Genomic DNA, 22,554 nt, shown 5'->3' with positions numbered 1-22,554 from the left:
GGTGCTGTGTAATGCTTTTTGGATACGATATCAGTGGCAGAACGAAGCGGAAGTACGGTTCACGAGCCACCAGCATTAGAAATGGAGAGCTTGATGTCACTCCTGCTTCGCGATCCGTTTTGGTCGCTTCTTCTAGGAAACGACAAAGTTCGACGGTTCACAGAAGAAGGTGAAAGTTGAAGGAATCGAGCGGTCTTCGTCGTTCGATGATACTGCTGATGGTGGGGCTTCTGTTTGCACTCGGCAAACAAAATTAGCTGTGGGAAACTGTGCCATTAAATGCACGACTGACGACGACGACGACGTGAAGGTTGATTGTGTTTTTTTTCTTCAGTGGTAATGGGTATGGGAAATTGATATCCCAGCTAAGGATAGTATCGATGGATGATAGCACTCTCATTTTGTTCCGCGTATAAAATATCGAACCAACCTGCATCTCCGGTGGGCCGCCCTCGTCCCGTATCAGCAGCAGGTAGCTCTGGTTGTCGATTTGGATTTCCTTCTTGAAGCGGCCACCCTCGGGCGATTCCTCCTGCATGTACGATCCGGTCAGGTATCGGTGGACCAGCGCCGACTTGCCCGAACTGAGACTGCCCACGATCCCCAGTCGAATGTCCGGCACCGACCGTGAGATCGTCCACTCCTGACTGTTGACGAAGGAATCTGCGCGGAAAAAGAGAAAGGAAAAAGAACAGGAAGAAAATTTTAGCAAAATTGAATAAAAGGATTTTCGGAAACGGGTTTTATCCCCCTTTCCGCAAGGTTGGAACTGTATCAAACAAGGTGTTGATGAAAAGCGAACACAATGACTTTGGGAATAATTTCATTAAGACGAGCGGCGTCTTGATGACGGTGGTGTTGGTCCAGGGGCCATGGGAAACAAGTTTCATTAACACTTCTTTTCAAGTGTCAATCTCCGGTGTGTCACACGTTTCGGGTGTCTTTTTGAGATTCGGGGGAAATCGGAGGGGTTGCTGGACCCGTTGTAAATCCGCTTGTAGTTAATCAAAGTTAGATGATGTTTTGATATGTCCACACAGCACCTATATGTATAAGTAAGCAGCAGTGCAGTGACAACTGAAAAATTAGGGAACAAGATGCTTGAAATTTGTTTTTAATTTTTTGAAAAGCTCATGACATCCGACAAACAACGGCAGCAACGGGTGGTCTGGTCTGGTCAAATTTGTTCTGGTTTAGGGAGGCATTGTGATCGTCATTACCCCCAGACGGAGGGAGCCGAGTATTCCAAACTATGAAGGAAAAGTCGTTACTCTATGGTGCATAGAGCCAGTTGGAACGTCGTCAGTCGTAAAACAATCAACAGGATCGTAAAGCCATAAAAACGAGGAGAATCCACAGTGCGGCGATGGTGCGGATACAATTCTGTCAGTTGGTTGGTCCAATTGAGGTTAACTTTTAGCACTTCGGTGGTGAACCGTTTTCGGAGAATAAGGTTTTATTGCTTTGCTGTTTCGACAAGTAATGACGAGTACAGGTAGATTCATATGGGCCGTTGCATAAAAGTTAGAGGCAGGGCACTAACAAATGATGGGCGAAAAATAGACGAGAGGAAAATAAGCTAAAAGTGCATTGCAATTGGAAAAAAAATTTAAAATTTTGTTCATTTTATGAATAGATCTAATTCAGATTAAAGAAATTGGTAAGATTCTTTGACTGCCTCCTACAGAAAACATTTCGGAATTAAGAGGAACCAAAACATGTAAACAAAAATATAAATTAATTTTGAAACGACAGAAACATCAGAAACTAATTCAGTGTTATACCCAGCTCCCCTTAGTGCCCGTTTATCAAATAAAAAATCATCAAGTTCCAAATGCGGAAAACCAAAACATCAAGGTCACAGTCAACACATCTGTTTATTAGACCCACAATATAAAATGTAACTCTACCGTCTTCTGTTGACTATATTCGACCATTGTAGTACCTTATGATGGGTGATGGCAATAAAACCATAAATGCAACATCATTGTGCGGTGGCTACTGACTATCTTCTACTGCCAGTGCAACGACTGTAAAGCTATAATAAGTTCAAACAAGGTTGAAGGACGAAAGGCACCACCATAACTCTGGTGCAAATTCGCTCAGTCAAGCTAATTTTATCCTCCCACCAAAGCCACACTCGGAGCCAGAGCTTTGCACAAGCAATTTCGCTAAAAGCAACAGTAAATCCATAAAGCTCCCGCCTCTCTGCTCGGCATGCGAGCGCGCGACGCGTGCAAAAGTGAACCAACTTGGAATGGAACAGAAAACGCAAAGAAAGCGCCAACGAAGCGCATTAATTTTCACGACCAACTCGTGAAATTTTCATCCCTCTGGGGACCCTTTTATAAGGGAGGTCACCGCCTTTTCTGACTTGCCGAGTTCTGTTGGATAGCAAACTGGAAACTAAATTCTTAGCTGTGGTTATAAATGGCAATCTGTAGTCAAATTTTGTATGAACTACTATGAAAACGTAATAAAACTTAAAATACTTAAATCAAGATTAATTTTACATTCGAGAACATGAATATGATGATGGACTCTGCTCAGGAATCTGTTGGAACCATTCCCTACCAGTCATCGGCTTAGCCACTAAGTGGCGTGACATCGGCATCTGTTGATGTTATTAGCCACTTTATTTAGCAAAGGCGTCATTTTTGCCAACGACGACGCGCGTGTTCTCATTCACTGTATAAAAGAGATCGATTGCTTTCAGCTTCGTGGTGCAATTATCTGGCGCTATTTATTATTCGATGAATGACTGTGGTCGTGGAATAGGTGCTTCGCTGTAGAGCGTTGTATATCTACTCCCAAGAACTACGTTGCACGCGAAAATAGCAAGCAAGACAAGTGAATGAATGGTTTAGGATTTGAATAATTGATCAGACTAGCTTCTGGTTGGATTCGAGGGTAAAGAAAGATGGTTGGCAACTAAAATAGAACAGTAAAAGTACTACAACACACGGGAACAAGTACTGAGTAGATAATCCGATTATTCACTCTATTTTTAGCCTTAGGATACACATCAAGGGAATTATTTATTTATTTGAAGTTATTGCCATAAAACTTAGTTATTCTTTTATTTTATCCGTTCTTTGATAGAGCGGCTGATAAATTAACAAAATCTGAAGGAAATACATGGAGCAAAAATTGCTATAGATCTCGCTTAACATTTGAAAAGGACTTAAAACCATAACGTAAACATTGAGAAAATGCCGTTTGATAAAAATGCATCTCAATTTCAATTTCCATTTCGCAGGTTTATGATATTTCAAAGAGCATATAATCTTAGTGCTTTTAGACACATAATCAACACTCTTTGTCGAAATCTATAAAAGAAACATTTAAGTCTATTTTCATTTTTTCTCCGGAATAGGTCTTCATGATAAGTCATTCTGTGTTTGCTGGATGAACGCGAGTGATAACAACTCATAAAAGAAGAAGAAAAAGAAGAAGAAGAAGAGCTCGAGCCGATGACGGTTCGGAGAAAAATTCCGTTATCGGCCCGAAATTTGAGAAGGCTTATCCCTGACAGATAAAAACGAGTGGCTTGGCCGTTTTTAAGGGTGGACCAAACATATTTTGAAAATAACACGTTGTAGGCCCAAACGAAAATAGGTTTTTTTTTCTTATGAATTCATTTGAAGATGTGGATGAAGATGAAGATGTGGAGGATTTTTATACGATTAGTAGCTATTAGAGGATGGTATCCAAGGGTAATAAAATTGGACTTGTTTACTTTTTATTGTAGGCCCTTATCAATTGTTAAGTGAGAGATAGTAATCAGCCGAAACCATAGAATTTGCACTAATTTGAATATTTTCAAAATAGATAGTTGAAAACTTCAACCACATTCAGTAATACAATAGAGGTAATAAACCATAGAGGACGATTGTCGCTGCTGTTCCCTTTGCTCTCTTTCTCAAACATGTTGGGTACAAGCTTTGCTGAGTTGCACCATCTAGGAGTGTTTGTTTGGTTTAGGGTCATTTGGCCGAATGCCGTTTGGCCGAATGTCGTTTGGCCGAATGTCGTTTGGCCGAATGTCATTTGGCCGAAAGGTTCATTTGGCCGAACGCCATTTGGCCAAATGCCGTTTGGCCGAATAGTTGAAATACGTTTCCTTACGAAGGATGAAGGAAAAAGGAAGATGGAAGAAGGAATATTGAAGAAGGAAGAAGGAAGAAGGAAGAAGGAAGAAGGAAGAAGGAAGCAGGAAGAAGGAAAAAGGAAGAAGGAAGAAGGAGTAAGGAAGAAGGAATAAGGAATAAGGAAGAAGGAAGAAGGAGGAAGGAAGAAGGAAGCAAGAAAATAGAAGAAGGAAGAAGGAAGAAGGAAGATGAAATAAGGAAGAAGGACACTGAGGAAAATGGACGTATGATTTTCAATCAAACGCCTTATGAAAATTTGCCACAAGGAATCGGTATGAGTTTCAATATGTTGTCTTATGAATGATGATTTTCAATTGAAAAAAGTAAAGTGAGGCAGCCTGAGTTCGAACCAGGGACGTCGGGGTCGGGAGGCCGGTATGTAGACCACACGCCCATCGACGCTTGAATACTCGGGAAGGTAACTGCGTATAAGAAGCACTATGGGTGGAATAATCAGTCGAAGATTCATAAGGCGCCAGTTATGAATTTCGACAGTCCAGTTCGCTGAGTGGAAGAAGAAAGAAGGAAGAAGGAAAAAGAAAGAAAGAAGAAGGAACAAAAACGAAGGAAGAAGTAATAAGAAAGACAGAAGAAGGTAGAAGGAAGAAGGAAGAAAGAAGAAGGAAGGAAGAAAGAAGGAGAAGGGATGAGGAAGAAGGAGGAGCGAAGAAGGAAAAATGAAGAAGGAAGAAGAAGAAAGAAAGAAATAAAAAAGAAGAATGAAGAAGGAAGAAAACGAAGGAGGAAGGAAGAGCGAAGAAGGTTGAAGGAAGAAGATAGAAGGAAGAAAGAAGATAGAAGGAAGAAAGAAGAAAGAAAGAAGAAGGGACAAGGAAGAAAGAAGAAGAGAGGAGGAATAAAGAAGAAGGGAGGATGGAAAAAAGAAGAAGGAATAAGGAGGAAGGAAGAAGGAAAAAAGAAAAAGAAAGAAGAAGGAAGTAGCAAGAAGGCCCACTCGTAAACTGAGGTCAATTTTTATAACTATTCGGCCAAACGACCAGTTCGGCCAAATGGCCTGACACCGTTTGTTTTCCTTTTATCGCCACTCCCACATTCGGACGTGAGAATCTGCAATACCAAATTTTAAAACCGACTTATCTGCTTTTGTAAACAGAGATTCAAACTTTAATTTGACGAATCTGAGAGCACTCCCATGCAAATCAGCGACATCAATGCGTTAGATGAGGCTTCTGCTACCTGTTGATGATGTTGGTTTGCGTGGGAGTGCTCTCCGATTCATCAAATCGATGTTTGAATGTTTGTTTACAAAAGCAGACAAGTCGTTTTTAAAATTTGGTATTGAGATTCTCACGTCCGAATGTGTGAGTGGCAGGGTTTGCAGAAATCGCTCTCAATAGATAACGAACAACGATAAAAGAGAGGCAAAAACTGTTCCGAATCATAACAAGCCATGATAAAAAAAATTATCAAACTTGTATACAAGTGCGAAAAAACAAAATCGGATAGGCAGCCCCCAAAGAAAAAATGGTGATTCTCGCTTTGTTTTCGCTCATTTCGTGTTGGTTACTGCACAGCTGTGTAGAACAAGTTGAAATGCACGGAGACGAGCCAGCCTCGGGCTGAAAGTCTCCCTAATAAAGACAAAAAAAAGTTGAAATGCATCATCAGAGCCAGTGCTCCCCGCATTTGGAGCTTTCTAAAAGAAATTTATCATGGGGTATAGCATCTCGAATCAGTTCTCTATCATGACAGCTTGCGAAAAAAGTCTCTCGCGGTATGCTACATATCGTATATGTATACAGAGATAATAAGTGAGAGACTTGCTCTTTCTCTTTAGGATTCAATCCCTGGTGAGTGGCGATAAAGGAAAACAAACACTCATAGATGGTGCAACTTAGCAAAGCTTGGGTTAAAATGAGTATATTTCCATATATTTTTTGACTCCTTTGCAACCATTGTAATGACCCGATCAATTTTGAGGTTATGAGCAGAAGGAAAACAAACATGTATTTACACATTCCGAATTGCACATTAGTGTGCGAGCGCTAAACGTCACTCATCTCTATTGAACTGTCAATTGACGATAAAGTCAGCTGATTTTAAACGTCTCGTGAAAAGGCCTATTCCTTGCAATCGTGTCAAATGTCGCCCTTCATTCCAAGTCGTGTCGAAGGCTCGCGGAGCCCGCGGAGACTCACTAACGGTCAGCAAGTTTCGCTTGCAGTCGGTAGTTCTCTTCCAAATTATTCAGTCCCGTCGGTCCATTTCGTTGTGAACCTTCCATCCACACGCGAACTTTCATCTACTCAGTGAAATTTAAATTGTATTGTCGTCTCCCAAGCTCGACAGTCAACAGTTATTCTGTCAACCGCAGTGATTAAAGTGAAAGACGTTGATAACAAATCCAACGTTTGTTTGAAAAAACTGCACATGTGACATTTTTGACCAAATTTTTTATATATTAGGAATCGATTTTTATATATTCTGGATCCTCGTCCAAAAATACGGAAAATCAGCTAGAAGAGTTATCAATGCTTGAAGATTCGCGTATTGGTCCGGAGATTTCGAACAAATGAAAAAAAAGTTCGCTGTCAATGAAGATATTCGTCACAGATGTGCCTGACATGCAGGTCATGAGTGAATACGAGAGCTTGGATTAAATGAAAGAGGTGTCTGTCGTGTCGCGTAGCCTTCAGTATTTCCTTCCCCACCATATCCATCAGTCCCCGGAGAATAGGACTATCAAAAAACGTGTGGTGCTCAACGAATCTTGGCGTAGACCAGCCTTTTTTTCGACCATCGTCAACTTCCGTCTGCCTCTTTTCGCCATTACCGCCGAAGCAGAGAAAATGTTCCGACAAATATGGATCCACCCAGATGACCGGAAATACCAACCCACCCGATAACGGGCTGGCAAGGTCATCGTTCATCGTTCCACGCTGCTCGCATGCTAAATCCGCTAGCCATCGACGAAGATCATCGCCATCCACTAGCTGTGCTAGTCGTTCTAAAAGGCACTCCCGAGACGTCATCTCTGGACACAAGAACCACAGCACAATGGTCAAAACAAGCTGATAGGGATCGTGAAATCTGCAGGTTTTATCGTGCGAAAGTTTCCGAAGTTTTGTGGAAAACATCTGTAGAATTAGAGATCGATCGTTCGCAAGCAATCAGAACATTGGGCCTGTTGTGGTTCCCCCAAAAGGACATGTTCAAGTTCAAGGTTCCAACACTTCCTGAACTGAATGTCGTAACCAAACGCATACCGAAAAAGTAAAAAACCGTCGGGACAAGAAATTGCCAATGAAAATTTTTTGTGCAAAATCAAAATCCTGAGCCGTCCAACCGATCGATCGCAAAACGCTTGAGATTGCAAATTCAACTGTATTTCGTGTAATAAGAACCTTCAAGGAGCGTCTGAGTTTTCAGAGGAAAGAAAGGGAGTGGTCGTAGAAGTGATCCAATGGACAGTAAAATGACCAGAACTTTACACGAAGTTGTTCACCAAATCCTGTTGCATCGTAATGGATGATGAAACCTACGTCACTTCCGTCAACTTCTTGCGCAAGAATGTTTCGTTGCCAAGTCAAAGTTCGATGTTCCGGAGAATGTCCAAACGAAGAAATTATTAGAATTTGCAAAGAAGTCAGGCGATTTCCAGATGTGGTAAAGTAAGCGCTCCCTTCATTACTTCCGGAACATTCAACGGTACGATTTGCATCGAAGAGTGCCTCAAGAAGCGTCTGTTGCCATTAATAAGAAAACACAAAGTATCAACTCTGTTTTGGCCTGATCTGGCGTCTTGTCACTACGCTCGTAACGTATTGGAGTGGTACCGATCTAACGGAGTTAAATTTGTGCCAAAAGATATGAACCCACCAAATTCACCGGAACTAAATTGATAAATTCTGGGCAATTGTGAAGACGGAAGTTCGCAAACATTCCGAAATTATTAAAATAGAGCTGGAGTTGATGAAAATTTGAGTACAAACAACAAAAACATGGAGAAAATCGATTGTACAAAATTTGATGGGTAAAGTAAAAGGGATGATGCAACCATTTGGAATGGGTATGAAATCGAATAAAACAAATGTTGTAAATCATAACTCATTATAAGTTTTTCATTCCCATTTTTCATTTTTCATTCAAATTTCAAGAAAATCCGATAATGGGTTTAATTTTAATGAGTAAATATAAGTGTGCAATTTTACACACTTTTTTTTCGAAAACACTCTTTAGTGCCCGAGTCTTCTGAACTCTTTGTTTCACTGGGACGCAAAAATATTCATACAACACCTCTGGGCAACTACCTTGTCGTGAGATTCTGAGCTTGCAGAAGAGTCAGCAACGTGGTGGAAGAAGTACCGAACTGACATAAGGGAGTTTCTATCTCTGTACGTTCCATTGGTTCTGAGATGTTTTGCAGAAGAGATATGACAGCTGTATCTACATTGTGTTAACATATGAGTTAGGCCAACTACATTCGCACCTACTCACTTCAAAATCTCGAGTAGCACCTTGTCGTGGATTATCAATTTCACGCTTGGAATTTTGCGCAGCTCTCCTTGGGACGACCAGACCACCTTTTAAGCAACCCCAACTGCATAGCTCCAGTGATATTTTGGATCGACTCAACTGTCGCACTCCACTGGATCGAATCCAGATCGAATACCTGGAAAGTATCTGTATCAAATCGCGTCACAGATATGCAATGCCTTTCGATAGGATCCCAATGGATTCATCGACCTGACCCTTCCGAAAACATCTCCCGAGGAATACTAGCAAGCCAGATCCTTCACGACAGACTGTGGTGACATGGTCAGATATATTGCAATGACGCAACCACAATCGTCGGGGCAGATCGCGAGTATCGCAAGCTGCGGAAGGAATTCCAGCAGCAGTTCAAGTCCGCGGAATGGCACGAGTATTGCGCAGGAAATGGCATGACGTTCCAATTCATTCCGGCCCATTCTCCATTTAAGTATCACTTCCGCCGCACCATGGAACAAAGGACTCTCAATAGACTCCTCACGGTCGTAGCCCAGACCGAATCTGTCCTGAGCTCTCACCCACTCGTCCCTATTTCCAATTCTCCAGATGATTTAACTGTTCTGACCCGGGATACTTTTTGATTGGGGAGCCTCTAAACTCAATCCCGCCACCCAGCCAACACAAAGTCGCATATGCTAGCGTATAAGTATACATGGTGGAGGCGATATAGACGCATGCCTTCATTTGACTGCATGCAAAATGTACCTATATGGCCTCCACTTTGTACACTTATTCGCTATGATATACGATCTTGTGTTGTGCTGGGCACCCATCTGCGGACATTCGAAGTAGTCAATTGGTGCTTTTGAAACTCGACAACTACCCTCCACTGCAATGGCCTCTCGGACGCATTAAAGAAATCATAACTGGGTCCTTTTGGTCGCTAAAACGGCTTCTGGCGAATATTGGCGAGCAGTCACGGGGATCGCGGTGCTTCCAATCGATTCCTACACCGAATAGAATTACCTGGCGACACAGTATTCGGTTGAAACGAACGGTTTAAATGGTTGTCGGAATGTTGTGAACTGGAAAACCTAATCAGAAAATGGAAACCCAAAAACCTCTAGGAAGAGACAACAAAAATAAACTCAATATGGAAATGGAAATTCATAGAAATTTCATAGAATATTTTTCTGTTATGTTCTCAAAGTTTTGAATTGAGTTTAAAAAAAGACAACAAAAATAAACTCAACATGGAACAGGGAATTCAGAGCAATTGACCGTCGAAAATTAGAAAAAAAAAATCCCGTGAAAATTATGCAGAATTTTCACTTGGGCAAGTTGTGGAATTTTCACGGGATTTTTCTGATTTTCTAAGGTCAATTGCTCTGAATTCCCTGTTCCATATTGAGTTTATTTTTGTTGTTGTCAGCCATCATCAGTATGGTCTTGCTATGTTCTTGCTGCACATCTTACCGATAGGTACTATTCTTTATAGAATAGAAAATTTGCTAGGAGACAATTGACAAATATTTCAACAGTAAGAAATTTTTCTTCCATCCCACCCAATTTGTCACGAAAGGATTAACCAAACAATGACAGATGGATGTCGCTCGTCCTTCCGACAGGCAAGGACTCAAAGAAAAATCGCTTTTTGAATAATGCCCGGAGATTAGAGGTTGACTAATTTGGGCCCGTTTTGCCTTCACTTGTTTTCTGCCCTACGGAACCTTCCGTATAGAAGTCATCCCGGAAAAAGAGGAATCCATAATGACAAGTCAACTTCACCGAAACAGGAAGAGTTTCTCTCACGAACTGCCACTTCGCCGAGGAAGGGCCGTACAGCGGAAACCCGCTCTAAATGGTGTTAATTTACATGCAATCAATCTTGGCTTCATTCCTGAACGAGCTCCCTGCAACTCTGCGAGGATAAGACGTTGACGGTCGCCGGCGGCGGCGGGAACTAAATGGCGCGCTATTGTGTGTTTGGTCGATTTGAGGTTATGTTTGCACTGCCGGAGTTTTTTTTTAACTCCGTTCATCTTCTCTGCATGGCGTATAGTTGTTAAGGTCGTCTTCGTCGCCGCCGCATCAATCAAGGCCAGACAGATATAAACAGACAACCGGACGACCCAACGAACGGCAGAAATCGAGGCAAAAGAAAAACCCGCATAGTGCACCGTTCCGTTCGTCGTCGCCTTTTCCCTTTCATCGGCGGATGAATTCTGGAGCGAAGCAAATTAGAGGAGGTACCTCCCAATTGCATCAATCATCGTCCATCTCCGCCAGCAGCGCAACCAACCTACAGTGTCGCTTCCTTCCGTTCCGGGTTCGAGCTTTGCGCAGCATATTGCATAAAGGAGTTGAATCGAAAGTAATGCTGCTGCTGGTGATGGTGCTGCGGCAGACTATGCGGAACTCTTTGACTTTTGTTTTCTGCATGCCAGTAGAGCGGGGTTTGGGCATTCTTCGACTGGATGTTTACTTTTTCGCTCGCGGTGACCTTTGTCTTCGGTCGTCGTTGCATCGTCCGTTGTCTCGGTCGGATCGTAATTGTATTCCCTATTTCGGGATGATCCTGGGAGGTATTTAAATTAATATCAATCATGGCTAGTTCTAACGGATGTTTGAGGAAATACAGCGGAACTAAGAAATATTGAAATGGTAGATTTCGAAAAAATATGTCATATTTTCTGCGATTCGACCAGGTCTGAAATTCTTTATCCCAAAGGGCCAAACTGGAAAATTATGAAAAATTAACTCCCAACACCGCAACCAAAACGGTTTGCTTCCGTTCGAACGGAACTTCAGTGTCTTACCAACCAAATCCCTTCGAATAGAAGAAAACACATTAGACAAGCCGAAAACGGAAGCGGTGCACTGGGGCATATAAATGCTCCTACGTAAGCCGTAAGAACTTGCGCGAGCTCCGGTAATCGGAGGCGCCGTAATTGAAAATAATCGAGCGGAAAAATTCGAAAACATCGTACCCGATCCCGCTAGGGAATGTTCCGCCGCCGCCCGGTGTGCTCCCTTCCGTTGATCTGCCTATAGGGTTGTCCGGAACGAACCGCTATGCATGAATGTTTTGATATGGAAAACAGAGCAGCCAAATTGGGTGAACAAGTAGTGGAGGAAAAAACATGATTCGGCAATCAATCAATTAATCATTAATCGTTTCGAAGAAACGTTCCTACAAACAGCTACCTACAAACTTCCTCACGATAATGGTCTTTGAATTGGTAATCGAAGAACAGAGCGACGCTTGACCGATCATGCATGCGGTTTGAGCTCTGTCAATCATGGCTTTTGATTGCTTTGCATTTCCGATGTTTTTTCCCGCTACTGTGTGTTAAGTTGATACAATATTAAATAGAATCGAAGACCACGTTATCAACGTGGTATTCGATGGAATGCAATATTAAAATTGCTTTATGATTGTCATAATTAACAAGCGTCCGTCTGAATTTCAAAAACATGTGCGGAACAATTACGAGGTTAAATTTATAAAAAAAAAAATTATTTAAAAAACGATTTTTTCATGATCGGGTTTTTCATATTTTAACTAACACTTCCAGTTTTAATTTGAGATTATTGAGGTAAACATTTCCATTGTTGTTTATGGTGAGCCGATACACTACAACGAGTCAAACTTAAAAATATTACACGAGACGTGATTCAACAGATAGTATGAAAGGATTTGACCGTTCTGGTTAAATTTTTTGGTTGCATAAGCATTGAGCAATTTGCACAAATTCGTAGGTGGTAGGGGAAGTGTACCGATTTTGGCAACCTTAGTGCCTTATTTGGCCAACCCTGAAAAATGCATATTTTCCAAAAACTCTTGATCAGTTTCCCTAGCGAAGAAGCGATATATCTCCAGTTACCGGAAATTGCTTTATTTTCGGAGTTATGCAGGGTTTGAATCCTAAAGAGAAAGAGCAAGTCTCTCACTTATCATCTCTGTATCAGGGTTCGTAACGCTCATTCAATCTCAGGAGCACATGATTTTCCCTCACGAAAGTTTTCGGGGAGAAATCGCTTTTCGGGAAAGAAAAACAGCCTGGAGAGTGATAACCATTTTTCGCTCACTTCGATTGCCGCCAAACGTTGGTTTGCTCTTTTTCTTTCATATTCGAATCTTTTCGTGGCATCATAAAGGCAAATGGTAGTAGCTTATGTGGAACAAATAACTTAACGCTTTCATACAGATAGCGTGGTGGTGTGGCTAAAGTAAGCGCATCCCCAGAGCTATTATTGTTACTATTCTGGGTTCGAATCCCGGCGCGGCCATACAATTTTGTAATTGTTCTGCGATAATTCTCGCGAAAAGTGAGTGAGAGTTAAAAGTAATGAAACGAAAAATGATTTTCATCTAATAGACAAAATTTTCGTTTATCTTCCAATATTAAATCTAGAGAAAAGATTGATGGGGAAAAGATGATCCTCAACATAAACAACGAAACAAGATTTTCCCTTGGCTCGAAAAACGCTTGCTTTGGTCTCATTGAAACGAAAAGTCGAAACCCTGCTCTGTATACATATACGATATGTAGCATACCGCGAGAAACTTTGTTCGCAAGCTGTCATGATAGAGAACTGATTCGGGATGCTATACCCCATGATAAATTTCTTTTAGAAAGCTCCAAATTGGCTCTGATGATGCATTTCAACTTGTTCTACACTCCTGTGCAGTAACCAACACGAAAGAAGCGAAAACAAAGCGAGAATCACCATTTTTCTGTGGGGGCTGCCTATCCGATTCTGTTTTTTCGCACTTCTATACAAGTTTGATAAAATTGTTATCATGGCTTGTTATGATTCGGAACAGTTTTTGCCTCTATTTTATCGTTGTTCGTTATCTATTGAGAGCGATTTCTGCAAACCCTGGAGTTATGTGAGAAACTGGCCAAATGAAGAACAAAGCCAAAGCTGGTACAGTTACTACAAGCACTTTAAGAAAGATCTACGACCTCTCATTGGTGCCACCGGAGGTTTTGGAATAGTTAGTGTGGAAGATTATCACAAGTAGGAATCGTTTTGGTAGAATGTTAGACACCGAAAGAACTATTAAGATAGAAATACAAAGTAGGTAAGGGACGAGCCTGGAATTGAACACACGACCTCCTGCTTGTAAGACAGAAGCGGTAGCCACTAGATTAAAAGTAGTAAAATTTTTGGATTATCTCTATCAGTTCCTTCGATTTTTGGAGCCAACTTACTCTAAGAACCCATATCTTATGCCACAAAAAATCAATAATAATGGTATGTAAAACGTTTTGAAGCATGATTCAATCTGAAACCGTTTTCCGCTTTTTTCTACCTTTTTTACAATAATATGTTTTACGAAATAAAACTTTTGACTGGCTTCCCAACCCGTCCAATCAACAAAATTGTCAGCGTTGGAAAGAATGGAGTTTCCTTAATAAGCTCCATGAAAAACATTTCACGCATCCTCACGCAATCGTGACTTATTTATATTTAAATATAGTGAAATTTGCAAAAATAGTTAGACAAAAAATTAAATGATCATGGTTTTGAGCGATAAAGCTCGCATAAATTATGTTTCGCTTCCAAGGAAGAGTGAGATTTGGATCCGTAAGAAGCATACGCATTTTTGGGATGTAAAAGGTAATTAAGAAATAAAGCGATTGACTGCTTGTTACAAAACATTATCCAGGGACTTAAATATTATAAGATGATAAAATTATATAGTTGAAGTAAATAAACAAAGTACACCTTTCCGAAAACAATAGTAAGTAATAATCAAAGAATGAAGATAACATAAGAAAGATCATACTCACTGGCGGAGCCAGAGGTGGACACCACTCGTCGCAAGCACGCTGTAGTTCACAAAGGCAGCGTTCTTGCGCCAATTGATACTCTGTCAAATGGCAATAACTGACCCCGCCTGTGGTAATACTTCACTGCTAGATGAATGCAAAGGACATACAAACAAAAAATACACTTTGCTGTTTATATTGAATACATTTACAGACGACAAAATGACACAGTTTTGGCCACGCTTTTACTCTACGTACTCCTATGTGCGGCGTTATAAAGACGCAGGTGTGCATCGGAAAAAAAAAGGTAACGCAGCGTCACCGCACCGATACACACCTGCCTTATTCTCACAGTGCGTACACGTGGCGTTAAATAGATACTACGTATCTAAGGCATCGGGCCTTAGAATGTTTTAATGTCCGTGGGGAGTTCTTTGAATCTTTCTACCTACAAAGTAAGGGACACTCTCGAAGGCTTGGTCGAGGAAGACCATTGCACTGCTAGTCTGCGGACCAACGCAAAGGAAGGATACTATGAAGCTGGAAACGCTTAATCGTCTATGGGTTTCAGCGGGACGAGCTAGTGAAAAAACAGTTGAAAACACTATCGGAAGGATCGATAAGGTGCGATTACCAACAATAAACATTCCTTCTTCCAACGGCAAACGTAAAAAGTGGATGACCTTTAAGGACCTTTACATGTCTACTGTCCACAATCGTACCGATATCGCGGAGTTCTTGAAGATGCAGACCGTGCAGATTATATGTAACAGTCAGGGTATGTCTCATTTGGATAATTAAACTTAAAAGTGGCAGTTTGAAAATTGAAAAATCACCCGTAAATTGATTCGATACTCAAAAAGAGACATACCCGAAGAAAGCAGCCAATGAAAATCGACTTTCTAATTCCAAAAACGAGTGCTTAAAGTGCTTAAAAGTTTTGTCTCCTCGAAAAAAGTCACCATGCAACTCATTCGGACTTCGTTAAGTGTTTGATCAAAGCGGTCAAAGTTTTACTTTTTTAAAACACGAAAATTACCCAAGGGAGAGGAAGGGGGGTCTACAGGAAAATTTAGAAATCGAATTTTTGTTTTTCATGCCAAATGTTCTAGAAATGCATGTAACGTCTGGATCTGGTGTTACACAACAATATTTTTGAAAAAAAATACTTTTTGGGACTTACAGAATTTTGTTTGGTGCCAAATGCCTTAGAAATGCATGAAACGTCGAGATGTGGTAGTTATCTCTTAAAACAAAAATTTTGAAAAACATTTGGCACGAAAAAAATCAATCTCAAACAAAATCCCAAATCTCAAAAAAGTCTCAAAAAGTCAATTATCATCAAAAGCAATTTTTTTAGATGACGCCAGATCTCGACGTTTTATGCATTTCTAAGGCATTTGGCATAAAAAATCGATTTCTAAAAAAAATCTAAGTCCCAAAAAGTTATTCCTTCAAATTTTTTTTCGATCTGACCTTTGACATCTTGACATTTTATGCTTTTCTAAAACATTTGAAAATAAAAATTCGATTTCGAAATTTTCCTGTAGCCCCGCTTCCTTCTTGGGAAAGTTTCGTGTTTCAAAAAGTCAAACTTTTACCGCTTTGGTCGAACCCTTAACTAAGTCCTATTAAGCAGAAATTTTGCATACGAACTTTTATTAAGGAGAGCACTACCCGTTGTTGGAATTCGATGGTCAAATTCTTCTCACACATTCCATTGGCACCCTACTCTGCAGCCTGGGTATTAAATTGGCGCCCCATAAGAGACAAATTCAATTGCGCGAAGCTTCATCTGAAAGCAGAACCCTTCACCTTCGAAGTTCGAAGACTTGGCCGAAGTATTGACCCAAAATGAAGCATGCCTCAATAGGAGGCCTTTGAGTTCGTTTTGAAGCAATCCAGAGCTGTGACCTGATACCAGAACCCGATCTTCGAAATATTCGAAGAAATCTATATGCAGGATATGTATACGGGAAGAAGCCCAAAAACGCCCCCCGGGTAAAAAGCCTTTTGGGTATTCCCTCATAATTATCGTATTATCGTACCTAAAATGTTGGAGGTTAGGCAAAAAAAAGTGTCAAAATAATGGATAGAAAGGTTGGGAAACCGAACTTTACCACACTTTGACGAAACATCTAATATTCCGGCGAGGCAAAACGCCCCAGGGGACTAACCTACAATGTACTACGCGTCTTCACGCACTATTCATACCAGAATGCTTATTCGCCGACGCGTGTGCGTTGCTCCCAAAGAGCTTCCATCTTGAGGGCGTTTTCCCTCATGAGTTTTCCGGCAACGAAATATCACCACTTTTTTTAAATGTGAATATTATCAATATGATTGAGATTTTCTACAATTTTTAAATGCCATCAGCTAGCTATACTGTTTAACTGTTGCATGAAGTAAAAATACCCATGAAAATCGTTACAGCTAAGACATTAAAGCAGCCTTTGCTTAGCCAAGGCATATTGCCCCTCCTTCCCCTGATCAGGCTTGTGTGGCATGGCAATGAAACAGCACTTGCCGTTTACTATCAAAGCAAATATTCAATTGCTTCGAAACCATCAAAGTAGGCTTAATGCGTACTACAACTGACAGTCACATTATAAGCAATCAAAGTAGACAACGACATGTAGTGAAGAATCAGTGGATCCCGCTTGCCAACAGTCAGAATACGCTCCACAATCCCTTCTAAAATATGGTCATATTGGAATGCAGCCACATACCAATTGGCGTTCGTTTTCCTTAAATATTTTCGTTGATATTAGTGGAGAACGACAATGTTCCACCGACGCAGTGGAAATAAGCAGATGCGTCTGATAGAGTACGAACGGTGACACTTCGACATGGATCAACTATTTTACCAGCGACAAATCCACAAGTTATGTGTGCTTCCTATTGATTGAGGCTATTGCCTGATTTTCTCAAAATTGCACGCGGCGTACCCTTCAGGAAAGGTACCGCCGCGCTTTCAGCACCCCGTTTACTTGATTCTTATGTGTGAATAGCATGGCGGATTATCGTTTGACGCGGCCGTACCTTTCGACAGTCATTCGCCGCGTGAAGTTTTGTGCAAGTACCCATTTGGAAACATTACAAAAGCCGCGCAGTGTATATCATATCCAGAAAATCTGACAATAGTAGCCTCAAGTTCAGTATTCCAGTATCCACGCTCCCCTCGACCAGTGACATAGAATCTCTCTGAGTACCATCCTATTATACACGTTTGTTGTACAATTTAGGGAGAAGTTTTATGTAAAAAATAGCAAGTGGGAAATACAAAGATTTCGAGAAAAATAATTAATAAAGGTAGAACAGAGTGAAACAAATGGAAGACTAAATAGAAATAAAATAAGCAAAGAATGATGAAATGAAATAAGTAAAAACAGGAAGATATGAAAAGAATAAGATGTGTAGAAGAAAAAAAAGAATACTTCTTGATGCATTCGTCTTGAAAATGTGTTGATAGTTTACTTTAATTGTCGCAGTTGCTGTCATTTTCCTGCATTACAAAAGATGAAAAACATTTAATAAACGGTTTAATAAACTTTATTTCTGAATAAAAAGCAAATTTTGCATACATAAATCAGAAATAACTATAAAAAATCACAAACATTTGTGGTTGCTTTTCAGAAAGCTCATTAAAGACACTTTTCCTAAAGATGTGAAATATCGTCATTAAACTAATAGCAGTCACGCTTTCCCTGTCACCATCGTTCCGCTATCGTCTGGCGATCAATCTTTCCGAAAACATCAAATTACCCTTAATTTCCACCAATTACCTCGCGCGAATCTCACCCATAATGACCGTCACCGTGACCAACAAACCGAACCCCCTTATCTAAACATCGCCCGGTTGGGCTTAAAAATTTCACATTTCACTTTCGGTATGTGTGCTCTCTCACGCCCACAACATCGCCTGCTGTCCAACGACGTTAAGAGCCCCCTAATAATCACACTCCACAGCGTTGGTTGAGAACGGTCAGTCAGTCGGGGCTGATTTTTTGGCGTTGATAAACGGTAGAAAGAAGGTTGCCAACCTTTAATCCACTGCACATCGGCAGCAGCATGCGTGAGCTAAGCTCACGGCGCGTGATGTCGGAACACGAATCACGACGGCAGCGCCAGGCTGTTGGAAGTCCAACGCCCTCGCGATCATAAATTACCGTGTCAAATGGGCGGATAAACAAATTGGTGTTCACAGTCGTCGTTCACACTCGAACCAATCGCCTCCAATTTTGTTTAGAGAGCAATCCGCGACCGGCAAGCGATTTTGAAAGGTTTGCTTGCTCTGCTGAAGGGTCTCCTTTGGCGATTATGTCATCTCCGTCACTCTTCATCGACCACGTGTTGACCGAAAGTGAGTTTCGTTTCGGAATATTCTGTTTCCCATTTCAACGTCGTCGTTGTCGTCGTCTCGTCGCTGGCTACATAACTTTTAAGATACTAAAATGGAAATGTCGAGAGACGTGCGAACGGAGCGAGATATCAATTCAAAAACGATCAACAGCGATCAAATGTCGATCGTTAAAATTGGTGGGTGACGATTTGACGTCGACGGTGCCCGAGAGGCAAAGCGAACCAGTTTAAATTAACTATTTCGGAATTGATGATGTTCGGAGAGTGTCGTAAATTTAGCTTGAAACAATCTGTCAGACACTTCGTGGCTATAATTTGAAGGTCATCGAGATTACGTGGGGATAATTCGTTCAAGTAAGATTTAGTGCAGTTTTTGTCGCAATTTCTAGGCGTCGAAAAGGACTTCAAAGTTGTGGTCATCATACACATTTGTGTCAATGTTTAGAAAGTGGCTTAAATAATTCGAATTATTCCACCAAGCTCTAAACAAAACTTCCTTTTATTTGGAAACTAGTCGACCCGGCAGACGTTGTCCTGCATAGTAGGCAAAAATGCGCCCATGCAAAGTTTCCATACGATTCTTAATTTTAGTTTAGCACGATTTACTCAACCTTACTCGTAACTTTTGCATGAGAAAATATCATATAAACCCGTCGGAAACGATAACGAACATATTTCCCGAATGAATGAAGAAAATCCTCCAGCCGGTTTTGAGTTATGCGGATACGAACACAGACCATTTCATTTTTATTAATATAGATAGATATGTTTCGGTGTCATCTAATGTAACTTTTAGAATATGCGGTTAAGAGAGGTTTCACAACAATATTTAGAACATTTGACAGCTGATTCAAAATTTGATCGAAGCGCACAGAATTCGAAACGTGAAACGCACTTTTACAATCACATAATTTTGTGAGAAATAGGGTTGTAACGATCTTTGCTCAATCATCCGACCGAATCTAATCTAGACTAATGACGACAGTGGAATTACGCCTGGGTGGCAATGATTGACCGTTGAACGTCCGCCACACATGGGAAGCAAAAGTCTTCTTCCAATGACGTTGCAGAAAGGTAGCGCTTGCACAACCAACTACACCATCCCGGTTGGTCGCAAGAAGCGGAAGGATGCACCTTTTACTCGCTCCTTTACCGACGAAACTGCACCGGTCGGTCTGGAACAGACCGCTCTCACCGTTAATTAAGCTCGCATTGTACTTTCATTACTGGATTGGTTTTCCTTCTTCTTTCTTAGGGCTGCTAACGTCCGGCTGGACCGGACATTCATACCGTTCCGGCATCCAACCAACTACCGCAGAAAGGATCACAGTGACAAATGCAATTTTCCTTACTGCAACCTTCAATGTGCTCCAGATTACGGAATGAAAGCAACAACGGCCCATGCTCATGGGCCCAGGTCGAGATAAGAAACACCGACAGAGGACAAACATTGCATAAATCCTCATTCCTCGAGCCTCTCTGTGCGTACGGTAGTCAAACATCGTGTGTGTAGGTCGATGTTATTGCGAAACCCGTCCAAGAAAATCTTCAAGGCTTCTTTTTGTGCAGCGTGTCCCATTCAAACACCGGCTGCCGCAGGGAGTAAGCCAAACAGCACCAGCTGCGCTATGCTCGACTATGTCGCAACAACAACAACAACAACACCAAATGCCTATCACAATGAATTCGATTTAGATTTTCCTCGAGCTCGGGCTTTCCAAATAAGCCTAATCTAGAGCACAAAGCCCTTTTCTTGGCTTCGAATGTTTTCGATAGGTCTTCTTTCTCCAGGTTGGCCTGGTTGGAACTTCTTTGATCCTTTCTTTCTGGCCTGACGATGCTCAAAAGGATGATTGCGAGGGCGCACGCCACCGTGCGTTTGTTCTGTAGATTTAGGACGAAGAAAGTGTGTGCAGCTTTCCGAAATTGCCTTTCGTTTGGTATCAGATAGGTGCCGTTTCGTTAGAGTTGAAGTTTTTCTTTCTGCCGGTTACGGTGATGTGTGGTTCGACGTTTTTGCTTTTATTTCACAAGCGTTCCAACTTTGGGGTCATGAATTAGTTCGAAGAGAGAGGAAAACGAGATACCTATACCAACCGTAGGTGGATAGTTTGGTTGTTGTTTTGTCGAACCAAAGCAAACACCCGTGATTTGAGGCACACCAGTTGCAGCGATCAGTCTCAGAACGGAAGAAGTGCATTTTTACGCAATACTGAAGCGTCGAGATCGATGACTGAGATACAGATAGTGAGTCGAAGGTGGCACAACTTAGATCGTGTCCAACAAGTTGACCGCCACCGTTTGTGTCGTTTTAGAGTTGAAAAGTTCAGCTGTCAAAACGGTAATGGTGCTCCTACCGTTCACGCTGGTTGTCGGTCTAACTGTGGTCATATGTAATTTAGAAGTTGTTTGTGCGGTATAGAATTAAAACTGGCGACGATTCCTGATTGATGGATGCGATATTCATGAGCTGAGTGGAGGAGGGCAAGCTATATTGTCCAGTCAGGTTGTAAGCCGTTGCCATTTGTTTTTTTTACTTGCTTGACACGAAGATTCCAATTCAGGTAATAGACCACAGATTTATTACAGTTAAACGACATTTACTTTGATGATTGACTTCTTGAAAGTTATTAACAATTGTTCATAACTTCAAATGCTATTTTATTGTAGCAGAGCTCATTGTTATAGAAGAGGTAAAGTGAGAAAATCTTTGTGGAAGTAGTAAATTTTTCACAAAATTCATGATCTTACAACGGATGGCATGACGAACGCATCAAATTGGAAGAACAGAGGAGCAAGACTTATCAAGAGACTCCAAACCTCTTCAAATATTATGCGGATTCATCGTTTGGATTAGGAACCCCTAAGAAGAATTTGGTGAATCAAGAACCAGAAATCACGAAATTCTTATTGGCATTACATTGCCGCCTCACTGCGAGTTTAATAAGACAGTTTAGGGCAGGCATTGCAATATCATCTGAGCACAGGATATTATCTTTGCTTGTGCAAAGATATTATCCCTAATCAAAGAGCACTCTGGAAAGATATTATCATTTGAGCATTTGATGATGATCCTGATAGCCAGCGCAGCTCGGGGTTTGTTCACGTTGCGAGGGCGTTGCTACAACAAAATCAGTGAAAAAATGTTTCTCCATGGCGAACATCGCACTTTGTTTACTGAGCAGATAGATAACTAAGATCGATATCCCATTATTTCATCAGTATCTTTGCTCAGAAGATCGAATGATGGGATGGATTGCATTCCCTGGTTTAGGGTCATTTGGCCGAACGCCATTTGGCCGAATGCCGTTTGGCCGAATAGTTGAAATACGTTTCCTTACGAAGTGAATAGAAGAAAGCAAGGAGGAAGAAGGAAGAAAGAAGAAGGAAGAAGGAGAAAGGAAGAAGGAAAAAGGAAGAAGGAAGAATAAAGAAGGGAGAAGGAAAACGAAGTGAATAGAAGAAAGCAAGGAGGAAGAAGGAAGAAAGAAGAAGGAAGAAGGAGAAAGGAAGAAGGAAAAAGGAAGAAGGAAGAATGAAGAAGGGAGAAGGAAGAAGAAAAAAAGAAGAAGAAAGAAGAAGCAAGTAAATTGAGTTCAAATTTTTTAACTATTCGGCCAAACGGCATTCGGCCAAACGACCCGTTCGGCCAAACGGCCTGACACCACTAAGACAAGTTACCATTGTTGCATTCGTATATCATAAGGCCAACACGATGATACTTTTATGCCCAGGAAAGTCGAGAAAATTTCTAACCCGATAATTTCCTAGTCTGGATCGGGAATCGAACCCAAGAGTGGTAGGTC

General features: G+C 41.2%; 1 protein-coding gene across 1 annotated transcript in view; it reads right to left on the bottom strand.

Annotated features, from left to right (window-relative positions):
• Positions 1-22,554, bottom strand: part of LOC134213549 (centaurin-gamma-1A) — a 103,751-nt gene that overhangs the window by 36,954 nt on the left and 44,243 nt on the right. The window contains exon 2 of the mRNA XM_062692690.1: positions 431-663. Within this exon, the coding sequence (XP_062548674.1) occupies positions 431-663 (233 nt within the window). The remainder of the gene's footprint in view (positions 1-430; positions 664-22,554) is intronic.

The sequence above is a fragment of the Armigeres subalbatus genome, chromosome 2 (genome assembly GCF_024139115.2).
Source record: "Armigeres subalbatus isolate Guangzhou_Male chromosome 2, GZ_Asu_2, whole genome shotgun sequence".
Taxonomy (NCBI): Eukaryota; Metazoa; Arthropoda; class Insecta; order Diptera; family Culicidae; genus Armigeres; species Armigeres subalbatus.
The sequence above is the reverse complement of the archived record's forward strand: the minus strand, read 5'-3'. Positions and strand labels throughout refer to the sequence as shown.